This window comes from Rana temporaria, chromosome 9 (assembly GCF_905171775.1).
Source record: "Rana temporaria chromosome 9, aRanTem1.1, whole genome shotgun sequence".
Taxonomy (NCBI): Eukaryota; Metazoa; Chordata; class Amphibia; order Anura; family Ranidae; genus Rana; species Rana temporaria.
In genome coordinates, this window is record NC_053497.1 from 133,168,805 (window position 1) to 133,196,352 (window position 27,548).

General features: G+C 45.7%; 1 protein-coding gene across 5 annotated transcripts in view; it reads right to left on the reverse strand.

The window, feature by feature from the left end:
* LOC120914092 overlaps positions 1–27,548 on the reverse strand; it is a 181,655-nt gene that overhangs the window by 93,743 nt on the left and 60,364 nt on the right. For 4 of the 5 annotated variants that reach the window (XM_040324570.1, XM_040324568.1, XM_040324571.1 and 1 more), the window contains exons 2-4: positions 17,920–17,996; positions 7,000–7,218; positions 3,394–3,471 (exon numbers count right to left, since the gene is read on the reverse strand). In XM_040324570.1, the coding sequence (XP_040180504.1) occupies positions 3,394–3,471; positions 7,000–7,218; positions 17,920–17,965 (343 nt within the window). In that variant the 5' untranslated portion in view covers positions 17,966–17,996. Of the gene's footprint in view, positions 1–3,393; positions 3,472–6,999; positions 7,219–17,919; positions 17,997–27,103; positions 27,188–27,548 lie in introns of those variants that run through there. The other variant, XM_040324569.1, reaches the window with a different exon arrangement.

Here is a 27,548-nt window from a genome sequence, read left to right on the forward strand (position 1 = left end):
TCTTCATCTTTTCAGGAAAAATGAAAAGGTAAACTAACACTGTACATCCTTCCCACCTCAATTCATAATGAAAAGCTGTCCCAACACAACACATGTTAACACACAAAGTAACATATCCGTTACGGTTCACTAAACTGTTAACCTGCTCTCAATAAATTCTCCCATTGCATTGAATGAAAATAGTACATGTACAATAGCGACATCTAGTGGTCCAAGACCAAACTGTTTATGAATTAAAACATTAAAGTGTTAGTTCACTGTTTCATTTTTTATGAAAAAGTGAACTAACACTGTACATCCTCACCATCCCAAATGTACTTACCTATGTGAATGCTAAGCTGTCAGTGCCCATTTTAATTGGCATTTGAAATCCCTGCTTCTCTCCCTCTTCTCCATGCAAGGCTTCTGGGACAGATCAGAGCGATGCTTAGTGCCAGTGCTGACCAATCAGAATCTCTCTGATCCATCCCAGAAGGACTGCACAGAGAAGAGAGAAACCTCTACATGGGTACTGACAGCTTAACATCCACAGAGGTAAGTACAGTGGGGATGGGGGAGGTGGGTAGGGTTGCCACCTCATCCCTTTAAAACAGAACACATATTAATTACACAGGTTCTCTGGCTGATTAAGGTGCTAATTAAACACACTTGGTGCCTTATCGACATTAAATTAGCCCCAGAACCTGTGTAATTACTATGTGTTCTGTTTTAAAGGGATGAGGTGGCAACCCTAGAGGTGGGGAGGATGTACAGTGTATGTTCACCTTTTCATTGAACTGACACTTTAAAGTGGAGGTTCCACCTGAAAAAAAAATTTCCACCAAAAATCTAAAAAAATAAAAAATAAATGGAAAACATTTTTTTTTACTTACCCTAAATAGCTGTTGCTATGCGGAAGTGCCGAATCTGCCTCTTCATCCTCCGCGGTGGATTCTCTTCCTCCTCCTACAATCGGTGTCTTCTTGTGAATGGGGCGCGCTGCATTCTGGGAACTGTGTGTGTCCCAGAAAGCAGCCGGCCCATTCACAAAGTGCCGCGCTGCTCACGCATGCGCAGTAGGAAATGGGCAGTGAAGCCATATTGCTTCACTGCCTGTCTCCTTTACTGTGGATGGCGGCGATTGGAGCTGCCAGGATCGAGGATCGGCCTCGGCGGGGGCCGACATCGCTGGCGGCTAGGACAAGTAAGTGTCCTTATTAAAAGTCAGCAGCTCCAGTGTTAGTAGCTGCTGACTTTTAATATTTTTTTTTTTGTATTTATAAAGTTTGATTTTGGACCACTAGATGTCGCTATTGTACATGCATTATTTGAATTCTGTGCAGTAGGAGAATTTATTGAGAGCTGATTCACACTTTAGTGCAATGGTCATCAACCCAATTTGTCAGGGCCCACTAACAGGCCAGGTTTGCAAGATAACTGAAATACATCACAGGTGATATAATTTGCTGCTCAGTGATTGCAGTATTCTAGTCTTCATCTCCCCAAGGTAATACATAAAACCTGGCCTGTTAGAGGGCCGTGAGGACAGGGTTGAGGACCACTGCTTTAGTGAACCATTGTGGTGCATTAACACATGTTACTTTGTGTGTTAACATGTGTTGTGTTAGGTCAGCTTATTCATTATGAATGAGCTGCCTGCTACCAAAACAGATGAAAAAACACACGTTACCCTTTTTTTAGCAAAACAGCGCACCATAAAGGCACAGTATGTTGTGCGTTCCAGGTAGGGTTGCCAACTCATCCCTTTAAAACAGAACACATATTAATTACACAGGTTCTGAGGCTAATTTAATGCAAATAAGGCACCAAGTGAGTTTAATTACCTCCTTAATCAGCCACAGAACCTGTGTAATTAATATGTGTTCTGTTTTAAAGGGATGAGTTGGCAACCCTAGTTCCAGGACACCTTTCACTGTACTTACTGAACAGTGTGTTGGGCTACCATTACCAAAAATGGCCCCACAATGCACCACACATAGAGCAGGTGTGTTGCAGGAATGTGTGTGTTTTACCACACACTGCAGTAAACCACAAATCTCAAAGGGCTCTCACGCAGGTGCAGTGTGATCAAACCCTATGCTGTACAAATTGTAAGCACAACAATTCCTTCATGCGTTTCTTTCTCCCTCATTTTCATATCTCTTTCCTCTATCCCAGGGGTCTCCGAACTTTCTAAACAAAGGGCCAGTTTACTGTCCTTCAGTCTTCGGGAAGGCCAGATCGTGGCCAGTGGGAGTGGACATTTTTCTGGCATCAGTAGGAGTAAACATCACCACTTTTGGTATTGTTAGAGCAGTGGTTCTCTACCTTCCAAGTGCAGTGACCCCTTGATAAAATTTCCCAATTTGTGGGGACCCCTAACAGTAAAATTATTTTCGTAGCTTGGGTTGTCAGCACCCAAAGCAAGACAAGTAATTTGCACCTCTAATCCACGGACATTTAGCACTCCACACGTACAGTATTAAAACCCCTTATGGTACATATTAGGATGTACTACTCTTTCTCGATGTTCTCATTTCTTTGCCTTTTATCTCTCTCTATCCTAATTTCTTGCCCCCCCCCCCCCCCCATACCTCTCTCTAGCCATCTTTCTTGTTATTTATCTTCCTTTTTCTGTGTTCCTCTCCCTTCCATGTATTCTCTATTTGTATTCCTTCTCTTACTCCTTGGTTGGGGGAATGGGGTGAGTGTCAGTGCTGGGGGGAGTTCTGATCAGCCAACTTAGGTGCTCTTGATCAAGGTCATCTGCTGATCTGAGAACTGTAGTGAGGACTTTTAATGGGAACTATAGTCACAGGTAGTGTTACTCACTGTGTCTCTGGCTTCACTGTGTCTCTAACTTTGTGGTGTCTCGTAGCAGTGACACCTATGCCTAAATCAGGAGATAGGGTCTCCTCCAGCTCCTCCCACTTCACACCAGTCAGCTGACCTCTAGTCTCTGCCCCCCTGCAATGCCGTGAACTGAATGGGCGGCTGCAAAGAGGCTGAGTGAGGGGCCGCAGGCTTCAGGAACATCCCAGGATTTGGTGACCCCTGGCAAATCATCATTTGACCCCCAGGTTGAGAACCACTGGGTTAGAGGAATAGTGCCCCATTGTTGGTATCATAAGGAAGAATAGTGCCCTATTATTAGTGTCAGTGGGAGAAATGGTGCTCCATTGTTGGTGTTCGATGGCAGAATAGTGTCTTGTATCAGTGGGAGGATTAGTGCCTCAAAGCCCGTATAAAAGCAAGCAAAGGGCCACAATTTGGATACTCCTGCTCTATCCATTCCTTCCCCCTCTTGCTTCTTTTTCTCTCTCCCTCCTCATCTCTCTTCTCTCCTCTCCTCCCATCCCCACTTCCTTCCTCTTTAATGCACATACAGACAATCATGATCTGAATTCTTCTTACCTGTGTTACTGGAAAAGCCAGGTCTGCTGAAGTTATAGCTCTCAATCTCTTTGTACCAGCTGTCCACTGGTTCATTACCTAAATATAATAAAAGACAATAGAGAATTATGAGTGGTATCACATCTGTCTCTTGCCAAACCTGCTGCAACCTTACAGGATGTAAAAACAGAATTTACCTTTTTTTCTAGATTTGGATGGGAGTGGAATGGTTAGAATATATGTCAGCTTTTTGTTTCTGTCTGTGTCTTAAATGGGGATTTTCACTCACTTCCTGTTTTGGTGACTACATGGAAACTGAGGGGAATGACCCCCTCAAAAGCATGGACAGCAATAATAATCTAATGAGGCTCCAGACCCTACCTCAATCTGCTATAAGGATTTGTCTTCTTGTTTGTGACCCAGTAGGGGAAGTTTCCTGTCTCTGCGCAAGTGAAAATATTCCTGTAGGGTGTATTGATCCATCTCGACTATCTGATGTATTTATTATGATTTTTTGATAATTTTCTACTATTTATGATTATGTTTCTACATAAAGATTTTATGTATTCACTACTATTACTGTTGTTATTATTATTATTACATTTTATAAACGGTGTCTCAACAGATAGTTATATTTGCATTGATGTATATTTCTTATAAGTTACATTTTTTTATGTCATATTCTACTTTTCTGTATTTGTGTATTTCTTATGATTTATAAAAAATGTATGTATATAAAATCATAAGAAATATACATGAATACAGAAAAGCAGATATTGACATAATAATTCATAAAAAAACACACATATATTTATATATATAGCACTACCCCCATAGGAGCTGCTGGTTTAGTTTTGGGCCTTGCATGTTAACTCGCTCTTCGTTGTCTAGGGGATGAGATGAGAGTCTAAGAAACTTCATTGTCCACATAAGTTGTAAATCCCTTTTCTGTCAGGTTTTATTTCACACAAACTTGTATAGGTAGAGGGATGGAGGGTCAGGGGAAGGTTCAGGCACACAATGCAGATCACTGGGGAACTTCTAAGTTTCAAAGTCACACTCACCACTTTCCTCAGAGTGGGTATTGCTCACCCGGATAGGCCTCTCTCACTGGCCTAGCAGCAGGGATGATGCACGGACAAAAAGAAGAATACAGTCTGTGCCACAGACCTTTCTTTGAAAGTAGAAATAAAGTGTTCTAGAATCCTCTGCCACAGAATTTAGTATCCGGATTTCCACCCGTACTGTTTAGAGCCTTTAAGCTGACCCGGCAACACTGTAAGGCATCATAGAATATGGTGCATCCTCCAATAAAGTTACCAGGCCTCTCCCAAGATACCAGCCTTCCGCTTGGTCCTCCCCAGGACAGGTCCTCCCCTGGCTTCCTCCATTGAATGACTTCCTCCCGCAGGACAGACAGCACAGGATCACCTTCAAAGTGCAGGCCCCAGTCAAGACAACTGGGCCTACCTGGCAGAATTGCAGCCTCGGGCCAACGTGGTCCCAGGGCTGAAAATGGACCATCACATACCTCGAGCCAGGAGGGCCAGGAGACCCAACAAAATGGCGTCTGCCCCTTAAGTTTCCTTCCCCAGCATGCCCAGCGGGGAGACCACTCCCACTGGGCTGTTCCCGGGGAAAGACACCCAATACACTCTGGCTTGCCTGTCGTGGTTGGAGATACAGGGGAAGCTGTCGCCACTAAGGGAGCAACCACCTTGTTACCAAGGACTACCGTGAGTAGCTGAAGCAAGTAACAGAGCAGTATTCTCACCAACGGAGGACGGTGAAGAATTGGGAAACTTCAGCAGGTGTCAAGCCAGGGACCCAGCCAGTGGAGGTGACGCTTGCAGAGCAGTCTTGTGTGCCAAGTCAGGGACTGAGCAGGCCAGTGGGGTGATGCTTGAGGAGTATCTGTGAGTGCCAAGCTAGGGTCCCAGCAGAGACATGGGGGTGACGCTTGAGGAAGATACTTAGTGAGAAGATTGAAAGAGCTCAGGAGATCCAGTGGCAGTGGATTAGCGGGTCTAGTTGATAGACTGGGAGCTCAGTTGAGTGAAGATCAAAAGAGGAGATTGTGGAGGAAGTGAAAGAGTTCATTGCAAACTTTGTTAGAAACTGTTTAAGATTGTTGCCATAGGAGACAGCATGTCTACACATGCAGATGTGGTGTCCGGATGGGTGTCTTTCCCTGCATAGCTGTCTACATGTAGAGGTCTCGGAGTCTGCCAATTAACATTGCATCTACTAAAGTGTATCCTGACCCTAACCCCCTCTCCCACAGTTCTGTTTAAGAGACAATAAATCTCTTTGCATTCAAGAAGTGTCTGGCACCCATTAATCTACCTTGCATTGCACCCACAATGCCTCGTTACCCACTCTACACAGAAAGATGTCAGCTGTCTCTAACTCTAGAGGTCACCATTAGGCCTCTAGGGGTCGGGGCTTTATCTGCAAGTGTATTATATGCTGCAATCATTTGAAGCCTGACAACTATTCTAAACCTTACCTATTCTATCAAAAAATGTGTCTGGTGTTCCCTTTTAACGTGTGCCAATGCCAAAGAGCGTAACAGACAACGGGACTTCTTTGTTTGCAATGACTTTTGGTTTGTGGATTGCACAGGGGACAGAATTTGTAGCAGAACTATCATACTGTATATCTCCAGAATCTGTGAGAGATAAAGAAAGTTTCAAACTTCCTTCCTCTGAAGGGAACTCGTAATGAAGAAGTATAGAGGCTGCCACTGCTGATGTTTTCCTGTGAAAATACTAGGTGCCTGTATGTCATTCTCATCCACTGGCTCCACCACTTTCTGAGTCATTGGGGTTGATATGCTAAAAGCAAACAGACTGTGCACTTTGCATTTGCAGTTGCATTTTGCAAGGGAATTTGCTCCAAGGCTTAGTAAATTAGGTGAATCTTTACTTTGCAAAGAATACCCAATCACATGCAAAGAAAAGAAAAAACATTTTTGCCTTGCACAATAGGATGATGGAAGTCGGCAGAGCTTCCTGTCATTTACTAAACTCTGGAACAAATCCCCCTGCAGAGTGCACAGTTTACAGTATTTGCCTTTAGTAAATCAACCCCAATGACCTAAAACGAGTTAGTAGCTTAGAAGCTCTGGTGCCACTCTGACACGTAGACAGTCAGGATTTTGACAATGAGGTAATTAATTACAGCCCATGCATTGTTCTAAAGCAAACCATACATGAATCTAAATTCAGCTGATTCAGCAGGGAGCAGCTGAATTTCGATCCATGTATGGGCAGGCTAATTGTACCCAAGTCGATCCATCGATCAACTTGGGTACAACCAGCCTGCCGGATTTTTTACACTTCTGTTCTTATATTCATTGTATTCTGCCAGCCAGGAAGGCTACCCGCGCCAGAACACAGTAGCGCTGCTCTGAATTTGTTGATGGGGGAATCAAGTGATTTTCTTTCCCCCTACCTGGGGCTTGCCTTATTGTAGGGATCCTCTAATCTCAATACTGCCCAGCCATTATGGCATGTGACGCTCCAACCTGTGTCACCCTGTGGCTATGGGTTGTACCTAGCGCATTACCCACAGTCGCATTGCCTCTGCGCTCTGATGGAAGGCTGTGTATCACTGATGACGTACCTGGCAGATCTCGAGGGTTGGAGGAGCTCTTGTAGTATAAGTTTTCTCCCAGGTCCGTGTTGCTGTGCTGAAGGCCTCTGATGGACAGTAGGTGCTCTGCCCACTTCTGAGCTGACTTGCAGAGGTCCCGGTTCAGCTTTAGAGGTGGTGATCCATGCAGCTTCCGATATTTATTGTGGGCCGACAGGAAATCTTCTTCAAACTGTTTTGAGTCAATTCCTAGTGGAAAAGAAGAGTCTGATTATATACAGCCAATTGTATTGAAGTTTGACCTTTCATAAGATAAATGTAGGGCTTCCATAGCGATCGTCCTGAAAATGCTAGTCACCTGGCTGGTATGTTAGGGTGCCCACGTGTCCTGGATTGCCCAGGACTGTCCCGCAATTGACATGTCTGTCCCTGGTCCCGGGCACCTTCATTCCGGAACAATACAGTGTACCAGGAATGAAATAGAGGACACAGCCACCCCCTACTAACTAGTAACTACATTTCCAGAACTGGTTGCTAGGACTGGCGCTGCCTGGCATCTTGCAACCAGTAAAATTTACTCTCAGACAGTGAGACCGAAAGCGAGGCCTGCGCCTAGTGCAGCACTGCTGTCCCCACCCACCTCGGCACCTCCTCCTTCTCCTTTGGCAAGCAGCAGGGACTGGTGTGATCTTCACTCTCCAGAGGGGCTCATGCAGTGACGGCAGCACTGTATCTGGTTGCAGGCTATGGGTGGCAAGCGGCACATTTACCTGACAAATAACTCTTCCGCCAAATTCCCCATCAACCCCGAGACTACATCCCCCCCCCCCCCCGCCCCCCTCATTTTTTGGGGGGAAGGTGAGTCCCTGAATGGCAGTTTGGAAATGTGGTCATCCTATGGTATGTTGGCCTCAATACTTTCTCACTGGCTGGAACAAGTACACAGAGCGGGAAGATCAAAATCCAAAGACCTTATCTGCACATGTGTTCTGATTCAGTGGCTGGAGGTATTAAAGAATCAAGGGTCATATAACAACCAGGCAACTAGCATTTGCAGAAAAAATAATTTAAATCAGTATTGTGTCCTTCTGGTCCTGCTCACTTTTGTGGATTTTTCAGATTAGGCAGAGATTACCGGACACACAGGAGCCCTTGTACTGTACAGTAACAGCTACATAGACCTGCTGATCACTGCAGGACATAAGCTGCACAAACACAGATCGAAATGCAGCCAGTTCACCAAGAACCAGACAAATTTCAATCTGTGTGTAATGCTGCGTACACACGATCGTTTCGGGATAAAAAAAATACGTTTTAAAAAAATGGCATTTAAAATGATCGTGTGTGGGCTTCACATCATTTTTCGTGTTCTGAAAAACGACAACATTTTTTTTCGAGCATGCTGCATTTTTTAACTATGTCATTTTTCGGATTGTAAAAAAAATATTGTGTGTGGGCTAAAACGACGTGAAAAACCCACGCATGCTCAGAAGCAAGTTATGAGACGGGAGCGCTCGTTCTGGTAAAATTACCGTTCGTAATGGAGTAAGCACATTCATCACGCTGTAACAAACAGAAAAGCGTGAATCGTCTTTTACTAACACGGAATCAGCTAAAGCAGCCCCAAGGGTGGCGTCATCCACATGGAACTTCCCCTTTTATAGAGCCGTCGTACGTGTTGTACGTCACCGCGCTTTGCTAGAGCATTTTTTTAAAAACTACCGTGTGTGGGCAACGTCGTTTTAATGATGAAGTTGGAAAAAACTTTGTTTTTTCGACAAGCTGAAAAACATATTTTTTTTTCATGCCGAAAAACGATCGTGTGTACGCGGCATAACTCCTCCTGTGTAACAGAAGACCAGCTTCTGTCAAACAGTCCTGCTAGAAAATCTGAATTCGATCAGCTGCTGCAGCCAATAGCCACAGTGCTGATCAGTGTATTCTGACAAAGTGGATAGTCCCTGACTCCCCGACAGGGTAGATCTCTGCATCCGCATTACTTGTGTGGATGCAAGAATCTGTGAGAGTTTTTTTTTTTATTCAGCCTACTAGATGAAAAAAAAACTCAGTGTGTACCCAGTTATACACAGTGCAGCTCACAACGACTTTAGAGAAACAGTATCTGATGACAGCTTTGTGCCTTAACTGCTTCAGCCCCAGAAGATTTTACCCCCTTCCTGACCAGAGCACTTTTTACAATTTGGCACTGAGTCGCTTTAACTGACAATTGCGCGGTTGTGCGACATTGTACCCAAACAAAATGTGCGTCCTTTTATTCCTACAAATAGAGCTTTCTTTTGGTGGTATTTGATCACCTCTGCGGTTTTTATTTTTTGCGCTATGAACAAAAGAAGAGCAACAATTTTGAAAAAAAAAAAATATCTTTTACATTTTGCTATAAAAAAATATCCCACATTAAAAAAAAAAAAAAAAATCTTTTCCTCAGTTTAGGCCGATATGTATTATTCTATATATTTTTAGTAAAAATCGCAATAAGCATATATTAATTGGTTTGCGCAAAAGTTATAGCGCAAAATAGGGGGTAGTTTTATGGCATTTTTATTATTATTATTATTTTTACTAGTAATGGCAGCAATCTATGTTTTTTATTGGGCCTGCCATATTGCGGCAGACACATCGGACACTTTTATCACTATTTTGGGACCATTTACAATTATACAGCGAACAGTGCAATAAAAATGCATTAATTACTGTATAAATGTGACTGACAGGGAATTGGTTAACACGAGGGGGCAATCAAGGGGTTAATTGTGTGCCCTAGGGAGTGCTTCTAACTGTAGAGGGAGGGGACTGTGAAGGGGAGGAAACCGATTATTGTTCCTATATACAAGGAACATATGATCAGTTCTCCTCTCCCCTGAAAGGACGTGGAGCTGTGTGTTTACATACGCAGCTCCACATCCATGCTCTGTGATGAGCAATTGCGGGTGCCTGGCGGCCATCGCGGCTGCCGGGCACGCGCACTGAGTACCCTGTGATGCGGTGAGCATGCGTGCACGCCTCCAGTGGCGCATGCGCTCTCACTAGAACCCTGGAATACAAGGACGTCATATGACGTCCACCCGGAGGTGCTTGCCGCCATTATTTTACTATACGGCGGTAGGCAAGTGGTTAAATATCCCAAATAAAACAAAAAATAATAATAATTGTTCCTCAGTTTAGGCCTACATATTTTTGGTAAAAAAAAAAAATGGCAATAAGCATATATTGATTGGTTTGCGCAAAAGTTATAGCATCTACAAATTAGGCGATAGTTTTATGGCATTTTTATTATTATTATTTTTTTTTACTAGTAATGACGGCGATCTGCGATTTTTATCGAGACTACGAAATTGCGGCGGACACATAAGACACTTTTGACACATTTTTGGGACCATTGTCATTTATACAGCAATTAGTGCTATAAAAATGCACTGATTACTATATAAATGTCACTGGCAGGGAAGGGGTTAACACTAGGGGGCGATCAAGGGGTTAAAAATGTCCCCTCACTGTGTTCTAACTGAAGGGGGGATGGAACGCAGATCCCGGTTCTCGCCCTGTCACGAGCGATTGCGGGTGCCCGGCGCTCATCGCGCTCGCCGGGCACTCGCATCGGCTGACGTCCCTAGTGGCCAAAAGGCGAAGCGCCGTAAGGTGACGTCGCTTTGCCCAGCTGTGCCATTCTGCCGCAGTAAAAATGGTCGGCAAGTGGTTAAATAGCAATGCCAGGCAAAAGCTGCCTTCACGCTAAAATCAGAAGCTCCAGGTCAGTAGTTCTGCTTCTTGATTTGGTTCTGCCAAATTTCTTCTCTCTCTGTTTGTGATTAGATTGCTTCTGTGATTCAGACTCAAGTTTTCTTGGTAGGCAATCTGATTAGCAGGTTGTAAAGGACTTCAAAGTGTTGAGATCACTGTATATCAGATAAGGGGCACTGAGGAAGCCCCAGTGGGTGCGACTGGGAATTACCATTGTACATTAGGATCAGAGTTTCCTAGATCACCAGATTACTGACCAAAGGAAGAAGGATGAAAGGGTGCCCTGCAGCAATGCTTGGATGAAAAACTGGAGTGACGAGCAAGTTTGTCAGAATTTCTTGCCTAGAGTGTGTCATTAAATCCCCCTCTATCCCCAGCCTTAAAGGGCTTGTAAAGGTACCATTTTTTTTTACTAAAAAGCTTTACCTTAGTACAGTCCTCCTTCACTTACCTCATCCTTCCATTTTGCTTTTAAATGTCCTTATTTCTTCTGAGAAATCCTCACTTCCTGTTCTTCTGTCTGTAACTCCACACAGTAATGCAAGGCTTTCTCCCTGGTGTGGAGTGTCGTGCTCGTCCCCTCCTTTGGACTACAGGAGAGTCAGGACGCCCACTAACACACAGCTCCTTTCTCTATCTGCAATGTAGAGAGCGTCCTGACTCTCCTGTAGTACAAGGGAGGGGGCGAGCATGACACTCCACACCAGGGAGAAAGCCTTGCATTACTGTGTGTTGTTACAGACAGAAGAACAGGAAGTGAGGATTTCTCAGAAGAAATAAGGACATTTAAAAGCACAATCGAAGGATGAGGTAAGTGAAGGAGGATTGCACTAAGGTAAAGGAAGCTATTTAGGAGAAAAAAGAATTGTACCTTTACAACCCCTTTAAGCCTCGTACACATAATCGGATTTTCCGACAACAATTGTGTAATGGCAGGGTTTTGTCGGATAATCCGATCGTTTATATGCTCCATCGGACAATTGTTGTCAGAATTCCCGACAACAAATGTTTTACTAATGTCAAATAGACTGAGCACTTTGTAAAGTGCAGTTGCTCCAAAGCTTAGTAAATACCCAATTACGTGCAAGGAAAATGGAAAAAAATGCTTTTTTGCTTGCACGTGACTGGACGATGGAAACCAGCTGAGCTTCTGCTCATTTACTAAGCTCTGGAGCAACCGCTCTTACAGAGTGCAACTACACTTTGCAAAGTGCACAGTAGATTTCCCTGTAGTAAATCAACCCCATACTGTCTACTGATCATTCGCATGTGATCCCTGCTTGAGAGATTAAATGTGAATGGGCGAGATTAGCTGCAAGAGCTGGCAGTGTATTGTTCAGAAAGTCCAAATTCACAAACTAAAGAGGAACTTCAGTTCCCTTTTAGTCCTGATTCACACTTATGCATTTTTAGTCCTTTTTGCATTTTGCAGATTTGTACTACAGAACGTGTTCCATAAGAAACCATGTTAAATGGACTGTAGTGCAAATCTACAAAATGCAAAAAGCACTAAAAATGCATAGGTGTGAATCCAGGCCTAATGGCTCTACCCACCCCCTCCAGCACCATCTCTATGGTGTGTGGGCAGATGTGCCAAGGGTTCTGCCCACCCAACAGGTCCTGGCAGAGCTCTTCGGCACATCTGCACATGCACAGGAGATTTTCTGCACATGCCCAAAGACAGCAAAGGCGCAATCCTTCCATAATATCCAATTTTGCGCATGCAAAAAAAAAAAAAAAACGTCCTGGGGCAATATATGTGTAGCGCCCCTTTACTTTCAGTATGGGCGCTACGCTAAAGTTAGTGGGGGAATATGAGAGTTATTTTGCTCCCATTCATAATTTGTTACATTTTGGGCCGCTGTCCTTCCAGAACTGTCCTGTGGGTCAGTCTGCGCTCCAGGGATGCGATCCCATCCCTGGGCGACAGTTGGCGCTAGAGGGGTTCTGGCAGAGCCACTTTTCCCCAGCAGCCAACTAGAGGAGTTTTCCCTGGAAGAGCATGCTGGGGGAGAGTATATCTGTGGCGGACGCCATTTTTGTTGGTTCTTCACGGGTTCCTGGTTCCAGGTGCGGCACCCACCTTCAGGGTGTTCACACATCGCGGGCCCCACCACTATGGCCTACCTGGCCTGGGGTCGCGTGCTACGCGGAGTTCCAGACCTCCTGGCCTGGGGTGACTGATGCTACTAAGGGGCCCCAGTGACTTACTGGGTCCCCCCGTCTACTGAGGAGATCCCAGGCTGTGTGCCGCTCGGTGGGGGATCGACTTGAGGAGAACCCGGAGGCAGGTTCTCCAAGAAGGTTTGAACGAACCATTGGGGATTTGTTGACCGGGACATTGACAGGTACACTTCCACTGTCAACCGGTGACCCTGATTTAATCTACTGGGAGGATTCGCTCGATCCATTCAGCTCATCTAAGTACTAGGCCTGTGGCAGAGGTCCCTAGAGCCATGCCTGTGGCAGAGACCTGTTTCTCCCAGCAAACTAAAGTGACACTTCGGCTGCCAGACTCGTGGCAGGAGTCTGTCCGGGGGCACTTCACCCACTCTGACTAGAGTGGCGACGAACTGTATCGACTACTACTGAGAGCAGGATTGCTCCTTTTCATATCCAGGCCTGATACCGCAAAATTCTCTTGCTTCATCAACCTTTTCTCTCTACCTCATGTTGATGTTGGTCGTGTTGGGCCGAAAATAAAGAATTCAGGAAACCTTTATTTGATGACTGGACAATCTACTCATGAATTTCACCCCTAGACAATGGTAAGAGGTAACTTAATACGCCGATCCCAAAACAACCAGCGGCTCCTGCGGGGGTAGACCTACACATGGGGGCTCGTCCAGGATCTCGGCTGTTACCTCTCGCAACGGAAATCGTGAGTAGCGATTTATTAAAGAACGAAGAGTGTCGTGTATTTGGAACTGTCCGGCCACGAAGGGAGTTAACCTCACACAGCTAAGCTTAGGCGTACGTGCAGCACGGCACGCGCCTGAAACTTGTCTGGACAAGTTCTTCAAGTGGGAGGAGCCACCCTCCTCTGCGTGAGACGTATAATAGAGTTTCGCGCCAAGCCAGCAGAGCACCGCCCATCTGCAAGAGGGAAGGAGAACCGCGTGGTGATGTCTGCCTTCCTGCAACCGGGTGTTGCTGTTCCACGGCTGAGGCCTCCAACTACCTCACCGGGGGTCCTCAGCATGTTTGCACCGCCTGGGGTGCCAGTGACGGATACGGGCATCCGCTTGTCCACAGAGGGGCAATTTGTGTTATTGTCCAGTAGAGGGACAGAGATGCTGGGCCTAACCTGCCCCCGATGCGAGGAACTGTCTGTCAAGATTCAACCTTTCGCCCGATGCCAGAGATGCCGGGCCTATCTGTTCGTCGCCACATCACCCGTTAAGACTCCAAGGGAGTACAGGGTGAACTTCATCACGGCTGACGTCACCGCGGAGGAGGAAGCCACACGGCCGGAGCCATCCCCATCGGTGGAGCTCGTAGAGCCGGAGGCTCCCAATGAAGAGGTCATCTCGGTCTCATCAACCCTGACCTTGCACTCGGCTACCCCGCCACCTTGCTCTCCGGAGGTAAGCCCTATGACCGGAGATGATCCAACCACCGTGACCAGCTTAACGGACATGACAAGAGAACAGGCCGATACCACTTCTGAGACCATCACTTCCACAGCGGTCTCCATGTGGCATGCTCCAATTGGAGTAGGACCTGATCCAGCCTCCCGTGGCCGCGGTCGAGGCCTACCTTCCAGCCACTCCTGGCCAGATTGGCTAAGTGACCTCCCTACATCCAAACCATGCATCTATCTACCTGCAGAAGAGCTAAACCCCTCCGATCTTGATTCTGTATCTGAGGATGAGGACACACTAGAAAGTCTATTTGAACCAAGGTTCCCGGAATCGCAGGGCTTTGGAGGATCCCGTGCCACTCATGGTACTCAGAGGAGGAAGAAGCGCTCCGGCGGGAGCGCATCTCGTGGGTCTCAGCAGCCGTCCATGAATGCTCTGCAGTTAACCTGGGGAGTCGGTCAGTCCATTTCTGTTCCTACTGTTCCACTCACCACCCCTGTGCCCCTTGTTGCTCCCGTGTTAAAAAGGGCACCAGATGCATTAGTGCTGCCGGGACACGGAGACCCACGCCACTTGCCAACTTTAGCCAGGTTACAGCGCCTGGTGATCCAGAGAGTTGCTACCCAGCATGGGTATGAATACCCGTATGTGCCACCTTCCCTTTTGTTGCAGATTGACCAAGAACGGGAAGCTTGGTGCCAGGAAGCTGTTTGGTTACATTTAAAAGCACCTCATATTCTTGTGGGTGCGAACCCAAAGCTGTCTCATTTAAATGATAGGTTTGAACGATGTCACCGCAACTGGAGCTGGGGCAGACATATCTATCGTGATCGGGTCGTGTTGAAGGCTCCTGGGAGAGAGGACCAGGTGTTTTCGGTCACTACGACCACAGTAAATGGTGACATTATAATTTTGCCCGATCCCTGCTTTTACAAGTAGGTCAGATGTTGAGTTTGCCTGACCTACTGACTTTCCAGAAGTTTTGGACAAGGGTTTGCCCCGTTCACGTTGAATTTTTCTCCCAGTTTCCCCTTTCCCCCTGGCCTCTCGGGATCCACATCAAGACTTATGTGAAGAACTTTGAAGGGGTTGGGTTCAGTCAGTTAAAGGGGTTCCTTGCCAACTTCTTCACAACAGCACCGGAAGATTCAGCCTTTTCACTTCCCTTTTGCTGCTATTTCTTTGCACTTGAACTGGACTGCTGCAGTACGAGCACATTGAGCACTAGGGGCAGTGTTCTGCACCGTTCTATTGCAGGACAAAATGTACATTTGGTTTAGAGTTTTATTTTCTTGCAAACAGAGTAAAGGGTAAATTATGCTCAGCACTTACACTTAAACTCCTCAGGAGGAAGGGAGATTTCACGCTTTGCCGGGAGCGTGCAGTTTCAATTCCGAACTTGGAGACTGTATATAGAAACGTTCTTATTATATTAGGATGTGTATTTTGCATGCTCTTTTATATTTTATGCAGGTTTTTCTGGACCCACCTACTATCAACACTTCACAAAAATGTGCCAATTTTAAAGGCTTATATGCAAGTAATTGGACATAATAGGGGTATGGGGGGTCTGGGTACTGCCTTGGGGGCATGTATCAATGGAAAAAATGTTTTTACAATTTTTCAGGAGCAGTGATTCTAATTATGCTTAAAGTGCAACAATAAAAAATGAATAATTCCTCTAAATATAGTGTCTGGGGGGTCCCCTTAGTCTGCCTGTAAAGTGGTGCATGTGTACCATGTATAGAACCTGCTGCAGCAAAAATGACATTTCTAAAGAAAAAAAAGTCAAATCACATTTAAATTGACTCACGGTTGCAATTGCATGCATCCAGCTATTAAAAAAAATAGCTAGTAAAAAAAAAAGCACAAAAAACATAGTGCCCCCTCTGCCTAGTCCATACCAGACCTCTCGGGCTCTGCCCTCTCCCACCCCAAAGCATCCTGTCCCCATCTTACCCTGGCTGGTGGTTGTGGTGGCATGCAGGCAGGGGGATTATCAGAATATGGAAGCCCCCAAAGGACTCAAAGGGTGTGGAATGGACTTTTTTATTTAGCTGTCAGCGGGGAAGCCCATTGACAGCTGATGACTCATCATTTGTTAAGGATGTCGGATTCCCAGCCCCGCTTCTTAACAAACAGCTTTTACTGCGCCCTGGTTGGGTGCAGTGCATTGCAAGGCATTTGGCAGGGCGAACACCCTGGGCTGGGAAACAGACAGTTTCCACCTGTCGGCTCATCGGGTGGCTGTGTCAGGTTCATTTCAGGACACTGTATTGTCCCGGATTGAAGGTGCCCGGGACACGTGGTCACCCTACTTCCACCCTGCAGTGATATGGAGACGGGTGGGGATCTTCCCCTCACTCGTCTCCATGCACAGCAAGGAAAAGGACCTGATCACTTCCGCCGCTGCCGAGGGCAATGAAGAGCGGCAGGAGCCGATAAAAGTGATTTTGCGGCGTATCCGCCGCAGAGACCACTTTAATCTTGTAGAGGACCGCCCACTGAAGAAGAGGATAGCGGAGTTATGGTAGCTAGCTGCTACCATAACAATGGTATTCCTTTTCAAACACATCACGTATAATGACGGTAGGCGATCCGGAAGTGGTTAATAATGTGGTATAACAAAATACTTCCTTTCCCCAATTTATCTGTGCTTGAAATCATTTGCCTGATAACAACAGACTGGCCCGGATTCAAAGAGATCTGCGCTCTAATTGCGGAGGCGCAGGGCAACGATTTTGCCCTGCGCCCCCGCAAATATTTTGCGCTGCCCTCGATTCACGGAGCAGTAGCTCCGTAAATTGCGAGGGCGCGCCGGCAAAATTGCCCGGTGTAAGCGCGCGCAATGTAATGATCCTGCCGGGGGCGGGAATCATTTAAATTGGGAGCATTCCCGCGCCGATCGTAAAACGCATGCGCCGTCGGGAAACTTTCCCGACGTGCATTGCGGCAAATGACGTCGCAAGGACGTCATTTGCTTCAAAGTGAACGTGAATGGCGTCCAGCGCCATTCACATATCACTTACGTAAACGGCGTGAAATTCAAATTTCACGACGCGGGAACGGAGGGTATACTTTAGCATTGGCTGCCCCTACTATTAGAAGGGGCAGCCTTATGCTAAAGACGCCGTACGGAAACTCCGTAACTTGCATACGCAGGGCCAGCGCAACATTGTGAATCGGCGTAAGTATGCAATTTGCGGTCAACGCAAGAATGCAGCCTAAAATCTGCGTGGCATAAGAGCCTTATGCCACGCAGATTTTAGGCTGCAGTCGGCGTAATGAGTTCTCTGAATCAGGAGAACTCGTTACGCCGGCGCAAGTCAGCAATTGCGCTGCGTAACTATGGTTACGCAGGCGCAATTGCTTACTGAATCTGGGCCACTGTTTCTTCTAACACGTTTGAGTGCTTTCTCTATCTGCTTATTTATCTAACTATAAGTCTAGCTGATTCATGCACTTGCAATGCGGGAAGGAGCAGTAAAACACAACCACTATAAACACTGTACACCTCCTATGTTCATATAATACAGTAAATAAACATTTAAAATACCATACATTCCTTTAAAAAAAAAAAAAACACCTATTTGAGGATTCTTCGTACCTTGTTCTTGCAGGCGCAGTGCAGCGAACCTCTGGTTGAATGCCATGGTGACTTATTTGCCGTCTGATCACTTTACACTGTAAAGATAGGATATTGTTTTAAAACCAGAAACTTTTGAAACAGCTAACATAGAAACTCTGACTGCTTTACAGTTTGCTGCAGCACTGTGCATCAGAAGCAATTTTTGTTTTTCCTTAGTTCATCCTTTGTTACATCTCAGTGCTGCTGATCCCCTGTAGCCTCTTTGCAGCCACGTCCTGTCAATGGCTGCATGGCCTCCCTCAGACAGGATTTGTAATCTCCATCGGAAGTTCATGCAACAGGGTTACAATGCAGGAGCACAGCTGAGAGAGACAGACAGGACGTTGTCACCCTATAGGGGGTATCTCAATAAGGAACTTCATGGCGGGATCACCGGGGGTTATTTTTAATGAAAGCTGTAAAGATAATTAAATGTACTTTTGCAATGACATGCTTGTATAGGAATTTAATGATTAATGAATGATTTACATGTATTGTATAGTACTTTAGGTTTAAGAAAGGTCATATCTTAAGAGATGTTTTTGATGTTCTGCGGTTTTCACTTCTGCCTAACCACAGCATGAGTCACAAACTGGTTAAAGGTGAAGTCTTTACAACCAAAAATGAACAAGGTTAAGCAGTAGGTGTAGGGTTTTATAGGGAGTATTTGCCTGATGTGACCCCATCCCTCCCATGACTACAGAGCTCCCTTTATCCACAGAATACAAGACCTCTTAATTAAAGCCCAAAAGTCAAAAGCCTGTTTGGATTACAGAAGTGAAGTTCATTCTGCACTCCTGTGACCAGTGGCGGCCGTGCATGAGTGACGCCCCCCCATCCTTGCCACCGCCCCCTATCCATGCACCCGACTCCTTTCAGAACGCCGGGTGCATGGATTCTTATGGCAGGGGTGGGCGGGGGTGTTTTTTTTTTTAAGAACCTGCTTAGAGCCAGAGGCCAATTGTGTGACCCTAGTAAATGCATTTTTGCTCAGGAGGCAGGTCAGCGAGACCTGTTTCCTGACTGGCCAAAGCACCAGGCGATCCTATTGGATGCCCAGTGGTTTGTCAGAAGAGGAGACACAGAGTTGGGGAAGCTTAAGGAGTGGACACCCCCGCCGTCGCTGCCGCCTGCTTCCCGCACTGGAGCTGCGGACACCACACGGTTTCCTGCCGGGGGGAGTGCTGTCAGTGCCATAAGCACCTGTCCTATGTGTGTTGGAGTGGGAATTGTCTTGTAATAGTTACCTGTCCATTTGCCAGGGGGAGGGGGGTCTGTATGGAATACCTGTCTTGTGGTGATTGGGGGGGTCTGTACTGTATCATGTACATGTTCTGTGGTGATTTGAGGGGGGGTCTGTATCATGTACCTGTTTTGTGGTGATTTGGGGGGGGGTCTGTAATGCTGGGCCATATACCTTATCTGTAATGCTGGGCCATGTACCGTATCTGTAATGCTGGGCTATATACCCTGATCTATGCGGCTGAGCTATATACTTTGTCCTGTGATTCTGGGGCTATATACTTTGTCCTGTGATTCTGGGGCTATATACTCTGTCCTGTGATGCTGAGCTGTATACTCTGTCCTGTGATCCCGGGGCTGTATACTCCTGTCCTGTGATTCTGGGGCTATATACTCTGTCCTGTGATGCTGAGCTGTATACTCTGTCCTGTGATCCCGGGGCTGTATACTCCTGTCCTGTGATTCTGGGGCTGTATACTCTGTCCTGTGATGCTGAGCTGTATACTCTGTCCTGTGATGCTGAGCTGTATACTCTGTCCTGTGATGCCGGGGCTGTATACTCCTGTCTTGTGATTCTAGGGCTGTATACTCCTGTCCTGTGATTCTAGGGCTGTATACTCTATCCTGTGATCCCGGGGCTGTATACTCTGTCCTGTGATGCTGAGCTGTATACTCTGTCCTGTGATGCTGAGCTGTATACTCCTGACACTATGGGTGAAAGAAAGTGCAATATAGGGGACGGAGTGGGTGGATTTTATAAGGGGTGTGGCTTATGAGAAGTGGGAGGAAACAAAAAGGAAGGGTGGGGTCTGGCGCCCCCATCCTAAAACTTCACCAGACGCCACTGCCTGTGACCCGTTTTCAGCAGACAGTGGGCTGAAGCCTGCTGTCGGCTGATCTCACAGAGCCGGTCCAGGCTGGGGAAAGATCGTGGCAATATGGTTGGGATCTGTACACCACCCTGGACTGGTACCTGGCTCAGTCTCCCAGTGAGCCACTTAGAGCCAAAGCTAGCCTCTACTGCCCCCTCCACAGCCCAGTGCTACAGTTATCGTGGGGGGGGGGGGGGGCAGAGCAGAGACAGTCACTGGCTCTCTGCTCATGGAGCACTAAAACCGAGTGATCAGCAGTCTTTGATCGCTCGTTTTTCAGTCTTAGAGCTGGCAGAGGACAGATACAGCATTGGAACAATGCTGCATCCACCTAGGTAAGTATCACTCTTGAAAAAAAAAAAAAGGCTGAACGTCTCTTTTAAGGAAATCTGTACTAACAGAAATATATCCTGGGTGCCATTGCTGGTCTCTGCTGCTTAAAATGCTGGATGCTGATCCAAAGGCTTTTCAGAAGAAGGTAAGCAATGGCAGCCCACAGATTACTCTCAGTATAAGTTTAAACTTGTGTGCCTGAGATTCTCTTGTGAAGAAGAGATAGTGCCAAAAGCGGTGTGACCTCAAAAAACAGTGCTAACTTGATCACACTCTCATGTAGCACTAAATTCTACTAATGCAGGGACATATGTGAAAATACACTGTACAGCCAACATGCTGGCAGTCATGGCAATAAAGGGGTATCAGACTGGCAATTGCCACAATAAATGTAAGCAAAACATTGGCAATTGTGGCAAACACACGGACAACATATGGATAGTGATGCCACTGGCAATGCATGCATACAGGCAAAGATGACAATACTTGGACAAAAAAATTCAAATAGTAAAAGTACAGGGGCAACTTATGAACAATGATGAAAATACATTTGTAACAAATGGGCAGTCATAACAAAACTTGGGCAACATTTGGGCAATGATGACAATATATGGACAGCAAACAAGAAACAGTAACTATAAATGGACAACAAATTGTCAATGGTGACAGTACGGGAGCAACAAATGGGAAATAGTGACAGTACACAGGCAAGAAAGGAGAAATGGTGACAGTACACAGGCAAGAAATGAGAAATGGTGACAGTACACGGGCAAGAAATGAGAAATGGTGACAGTACACGGGCAAGAAAGGAGAAATGGTGACAGTAAGTACATGGGCAAGAAAGGGGAAATGGTGACAGTACACGGCAAGAAAGGGGAAATGGTGACAGTACACAGGCAAGAAATGAGAAATGGTGACAGTACACAGGCAAGAAAGGAGAAATGGTGACAGTACACGGGAAAAAGGGAGAAATGGTGACAGTACACGGCAAGAAATGAGAAATGGTGAGAGTACACGGGCAAGAAAGAAGAAATGGTGACAGTACACGGGCAAGAAAGGGGAAATGGTGACAGTACACGGGCAAGAAAGGAGAAATGGTGACAGTACACGGGCAAGAAAGGAGAAATGGTGACAGTACACGGGCAAGAAAGGAGAAATGGTGACAGTACCCAGGCAAGAAAGGAGAAATGGTGACAGTACACGGGCAAGAAATGAGAAATGGTGACAGTACACGGGCAAGAAAGGGGAAATGGTGACAGTACACGGGCAAGAAAGGAGAAATGGTGACAGTACACGGGCAAGAAAGGAGAAATGGTGACAGTACCCAGGCAAGAAAGGAGAAATGGTGACAGTACACGGGCAAGAAATGAGAAATGGTGACAGTACACGGGCAAGAAAGGGGAAATGGTGACAGTACACGAGCAAGAAAGGAGAAATGGTGACAATACACGGGCAAGAAAGGAGAAATGGTGATAGTAAACGGGCAAGAAAGGAGTAATGGTGACAGTACACGGGCAAGAAAGGAGAAATGGTGACAGTACACGGGCAAGAAAGGAGAAATGGTGACAGTACACGGGCAAGAAATGAGAAATGGTGACAGTACACGGGCAAGAAAATGGAAATGGTGACAGTACACGGGCAAGAAAGGAGAAATGGTGACAGTACACGGACAAGAAAGGAGAAATGGTGACAGTACACTGGCAAGAAAGGAGAAATAATGAGAGTACACAGGCAAGAAAATGGAAATGGTGACAGTATACGGGCAAGAAAGGAGAAATGGTGACAGTACACGGGCAAGAACGGAGAAATGGTGACAGTACACGGGCAAGAAAGGAGAAATGGTGACAGTACACGGGCAAGAAAGGAGAAATGGTGACAGTAAGTACATGGGCAAGAAAGGGGAAATGGTGACAGTACACGGCAAGAAAGGGGAAATGGTGACAGTACACGGCAAAAAGGGAGAAATGGTGACAGTACACGGCAAGAAATGAGAAATGGTGAGAGTACACGGGCAAGAAAGAAGAAATGGTGACAGTACATGGGCAAGAAAGGGGAAATGGTGACAGTACACGGGCAAGAAAGGAGAAATGGTGACAGTACACGGGCAAGAAAGGAGAAATGGTGACAGTACCCAGGCAAGAAAGGAGAAATGGTGACAGTACACGGGCAAGAAATGAGAAATGGTGACAGTACACGGGCAAGAAAGGGGAAATGGTGACAGTACATGGGCAAGAAAGGAGAAATGGTGACAGTACACGGGCAAGAAAGGAGAAATGGTGACAGTACCCAGGCAAGAAAGGAGAAATGGTGACAGTACACGGGCAAGAAATGAGAAATGGTGACAGTACACGGGCAAGAAAGGGGAAATGGTGACAGTACACGAGCAAGAAAGGAGAAATGGTGACAATACACGGGCAAGAAAGGAGAAATGGTGATAGTAAACGGGCAAGAAAGGAGTAATGGTGACAGTACACGGGCAAGAAAGGAGAAATGGTGACAGTACACGGGCAAGAAAGGAGAAATGGTGACAGTACACGGGCAAGAAATGAGAAATGGTGACAGTACACGGGCAAGAAAATGGAAATGGCGACAGTACACGGGCAAGAAAGGAGAAATGGTGACAGTACACGGACAAGAAAGGAGAAATGGTGACAGTACACTGGCAAGAAAGGAGAAATAATGAGAGTACACAGGCAAGAAAATGGAAATGGTGACAGTATACGGGCAAAAAAGGAGAAATGGTGACAGTACTCGGCAAGAAATGAGAAATGGTGACAGTACACAGCAAGAAAGGAGAAATGGGGAATAGTGATAACACATGGGCAACGAACAGGCAATAGTGACAATAAAGGGGCAATTAATGGGAAATTGTGACTTTACAAATATTTTTGTTATTGTCCCTTCAGATAATTTCAGATGAACTGTCATGATCGGCTCTCGAAAGTTGTGCACGATCAGATTATGGTACGATCGCTTTGAAAGCAGTATTTTTCCTCTGATTTTCTGAGCGTGTGTATTAGGCGCCAGAGGCTCTGGGATGCTTTCATACAGTCCCAGACATGTGAATGACAAAAGACTGGCTGAACAGAATTATAAATACTGCTTTAATTCCAATTTAATACTCAGAATATGACCCAGTCGTGCCAGGCATACAGTGCAAACAGGGGCTGGGTCCTCATTCTTCAGGGCTGGCTCAGTGGGCGAGGTGTGGGCAGTGCAGCAGGTCTTTTGCTTGTTTAAGACAGCTGATTACAATGTTAGCAAACAGCCAGCTCCCTGCTTTACTCCTAATCAGATGTCAATAAGAGCAACAAAGCTTGCAGCTTATGTGGAATTACGTGTGGCAAACAATTCTGCTACCTACAGAATGAAAGAATATTCACATTGTCTTCTTCTGTCTCTCTATCGGGAGTGAAACCTGATTGCCAAAACAGAACACTTCATGGGACCTATTAGTGGTAGGTTTGTCTTCACCCGATTAATTGATTTTGTAATCAAAATCATCTAAAATATTGAAATTTCTGAATTCAAATTTTTTTTTCTGTACAAACATCTTCCCCCAAACCTACCCCCGCGCATGTACTATGACACTACCAAAGTACACACATATACAGTATATACAGTACTGTGTAAATTGTTTTCATTTTAAGGAAATGCTGTAAAGTAAGAATGCTTTAAAAAAAAAAAAAAATTTTAATTGTTTATTTTATCAATTTACATAATGCAAAAAAAAATGTAAATCAAATCAACATTTGGTGTGACTACCCTTTGGCTTCAAACCAGCATCAGTTCTTATGCCGCGTACACACGGTCGTTTTTTTCGGCATAAAAAAAAAATTTCATTTTTCAGCATGTCCAAAAAACTATGTTTTTCCAACTTCATCATTAAAAACGATGGTGCCCACACACCATAGTTTTTGAAAAATGATGAACAAAGCGCGTTGACGTACAACGCGTACGACGGCACTCTGAAGGGGAAGTTCTATTCGCCTTTGGGCTGCTTTAGCTGATTCCGTGTTAGTAAACGACGATTCGCGCTTTTGTGTCTGTTACAGCGTGATGAATGTGCTTACTCCATTATGAATGGTAGTTTTACCAGAACGAGCGCTCCCGTCTCATAACTCGCTTCTGGGCATGTGCGGGTTTAAAAACGTTGTTTTAGCCCACACACGATCATTTTTTACAACCCGAAAAACGACATTTTAAAAAACGACATTAAAAAATACAGCATGTTCAGAAGCCGAAAAACGATGTGAAGCCCACACACAATGATTTTAAATGACGTTTTTAAAAATGTCATTTTTTTTCATGCCGAAAAACAACCGTGTGTACGCGGCATTACACTTGCACACTTTGTACACTTGCAGAAAGTCAGGGATTTTGTAGGATTAGCGTCAGGTGTATGAATAACCAAAAATACCAAGCAGGTGCTAATGATCATCAATTCTTACATGTAGGTTGAAACACAGTCATTAAATGAAACAGAAACAGCTGTGTAGGAGGCTTAAAACTGGGTGAGGAACAGCCAAACTCTGCTACTACGGTGGAAGACAGTTTTCTGTCACGGGTCATACACCATGACAAGTCTGAGCACAACAATAAGGCACAAGGTAGTAATACTGCATCAGCAAGGTCTCTCCCAGGCAAAGAGTTCAAAGCAGATTGGGATTTCCAGATGTGTTGTCAAAGCTCTTTTGAAGAAGCACAAAGAAACGGGAAACGTTGAGGACTGTAGACGCAATGGTTGGCGAAGGAAACCTAATGCAACAGGTGAAAGATGCATTGGAGGTTATTTACTAAAACTGGAGAGTGCAAACTCTGGTGCAGCTCTGCATAGAAACCTTTCATAAAAAGCTTTCAGGTTTTATTTCCAAAGCTTAATTGAACAAGTTGACGTTAGATGCAAATTGGCTACTATGCATAGGTGTACCAGATTCCGAGTGCTTCAGTTTTAGTAAATCTACCCCATCATGCTTACTTCCCTTCAACATCGGAAGATGTCTAAACTGTCAGAAACCAGTGGGACCGAGGTACATCTTTGGCCCTTTTCACACTGCCGGACCGTTCAGGTCCGCCTGTCAGTTTTTTCGGCGGCCCCTCCATTATTCTCTATGGAGCATCGGATGTCAGCGGTGAGTGAGTGAGTGACTTGTATAGCGCAGCAAATGCAAACTTAATCGCCTCAAGGCACTTGGAATCCAGCGTCGTACCGGTCTTTCAGAAGAGGTGGGTCTTTAGTTTTTTCCTAAATGCCCAATGGTTTTCCTCTAAGCGGATGGTGATGGGTTGAGCATTCCAGAGCCGTGGTCCTTGGACCGAAAATCTTTGTTCGCCCTTCGATTTGTAGCGGGATTTAGGAATTTGGAGAAGGTTTTGGTTGGTTGACCGGAGCACGCGCTTGGTGACGTACGGTTTTATTTTCTCGCTTAAGTATTGGGGAGCCTTCCCCTGTATACATTTGTGGGCGAGGCAGAGCGTCTTGAATGTCACCCTGTCCTGTACGGACAGCCAGTGGAGGGACCTCAAGACTGGGGAGACTGATTCCCATGGCTTTTTACCTGTTACCAGTCTGGCTGCCGTGTTCTGGACGACTTGTAGACGTGAAATCTGGTATTTCGGTAGTCCTAAGTAGAGGGAGTTTGCGTAGTCGAGTCGTGAGTTGATGATTGTTCCAACCACTACCGCTGTGTCCTCTTTCGGGATGAGTCTACGTAGCATGCAGAGCAGATGATGAGAACCGCTGACATGTCCGCTGACATCCGACCCTATCCGATACGTCGCCATCTGTCCATGGCGGATCGGATGAGATCTGGTAAAAACGGACATTCGTTTTCTTCTGATCTCTCCATAGGAGTGAGCAGAGAGGGACCTGTCATCCGCCATATTAGCGAAGAGATCTGCCGCTGAGCAGGCGGACCGCTGCAAGCGGATCTGTCCCCATGTGGAAGGGGTCTATATCTACTATCCGTAGAAGTCTGGCCAGAAGTGGTCTTCTTGGAAGAATTTCGGCCAAAAAGCCATACCTCCGATGTGGAAATAAGGCTATATTCCGATCGTGTGTGTGCCCCATCTGAGTTTTTCCTTCGGAAATTCCGACGGATTTAGAAAGAGAACATGTTCTCTTTTTTTCCGACAGAAAAAATTTCTGTCGAAAATTCCGTTCGTCTGTATGGAACTCCGACGGAGAAAAAAACATGCATTCTCAGAATCAAGTCAACGCATGCTCGGAAGCATTGAACTTCATTTTTCTCGGCTCGTCATAGTGTTGTACGTCACCGCGTGTATGCAAGACATCTTGAACGGAATTCCGTCTGAAATATCCGATCCTGTATACGCGCCATTAGGGGTTCAACTATACACAAAAACATAGAAACTGGGGTGCAGAAAAATGGCAGCAGTTACCCTGGGCTGATGAATACGATTTTGAAATATTTGGCTGTATTATAGTTTGTGTTAATTAAGCCTAGTTAATTTAGTTTTCACTTATTTGTGCTGCACTCCTACGGACAACCAAAACGTAAATTACAACTATGGAGTCATTGCAATCATCTCATTGTAGATGAGCTGTCATGTTGACCCTCTAACTTCAATGGGGACACAGACAGCAGGAGAAACCAGACAGAGGTTCCAACCCTTTCCCATTCATTCAAACCCTAAAAATGAAAAGTTTTGCCTACAGATACAATATAATTGGCATCTAAGCAAGCTTCCCTCACCTTACTTGTTTAAAGCTTTCAGCATCTCTCAGTCCTCATCGGAGTCCGTAGCACATCTAACAAGGCCAAGAAAACCAGAATTTTCACTTCCACACAGATACATGTTGTAATTGTATGCAAAGGTTGAAATCCACTAGAGCTGTATTGTGATCACTGCGGCTGGGGGCGGCTGCAATCTATGCAATACCTATTGTGTAGCTTGGCTTCCTTCCTATTGTGTGCAGTTATTCTTAGCCAACACTCTGCACTAAATAAGAGAATACTATCAGTGCAATCCCATTGTGTCTGCGGGATAGCTTTGGAAGTGGGAAGTTATTGTGCTTTGGGTCAGTTTATTGTAGTGCGCCCCCTAAAGAGCCACTGGTAGATTGAGTCCTATTTCCCCCATTAGAGCACACACAGCCAGGCATACAGCATTTCCGGCATTCTTCCTCTGGCTCAAAAA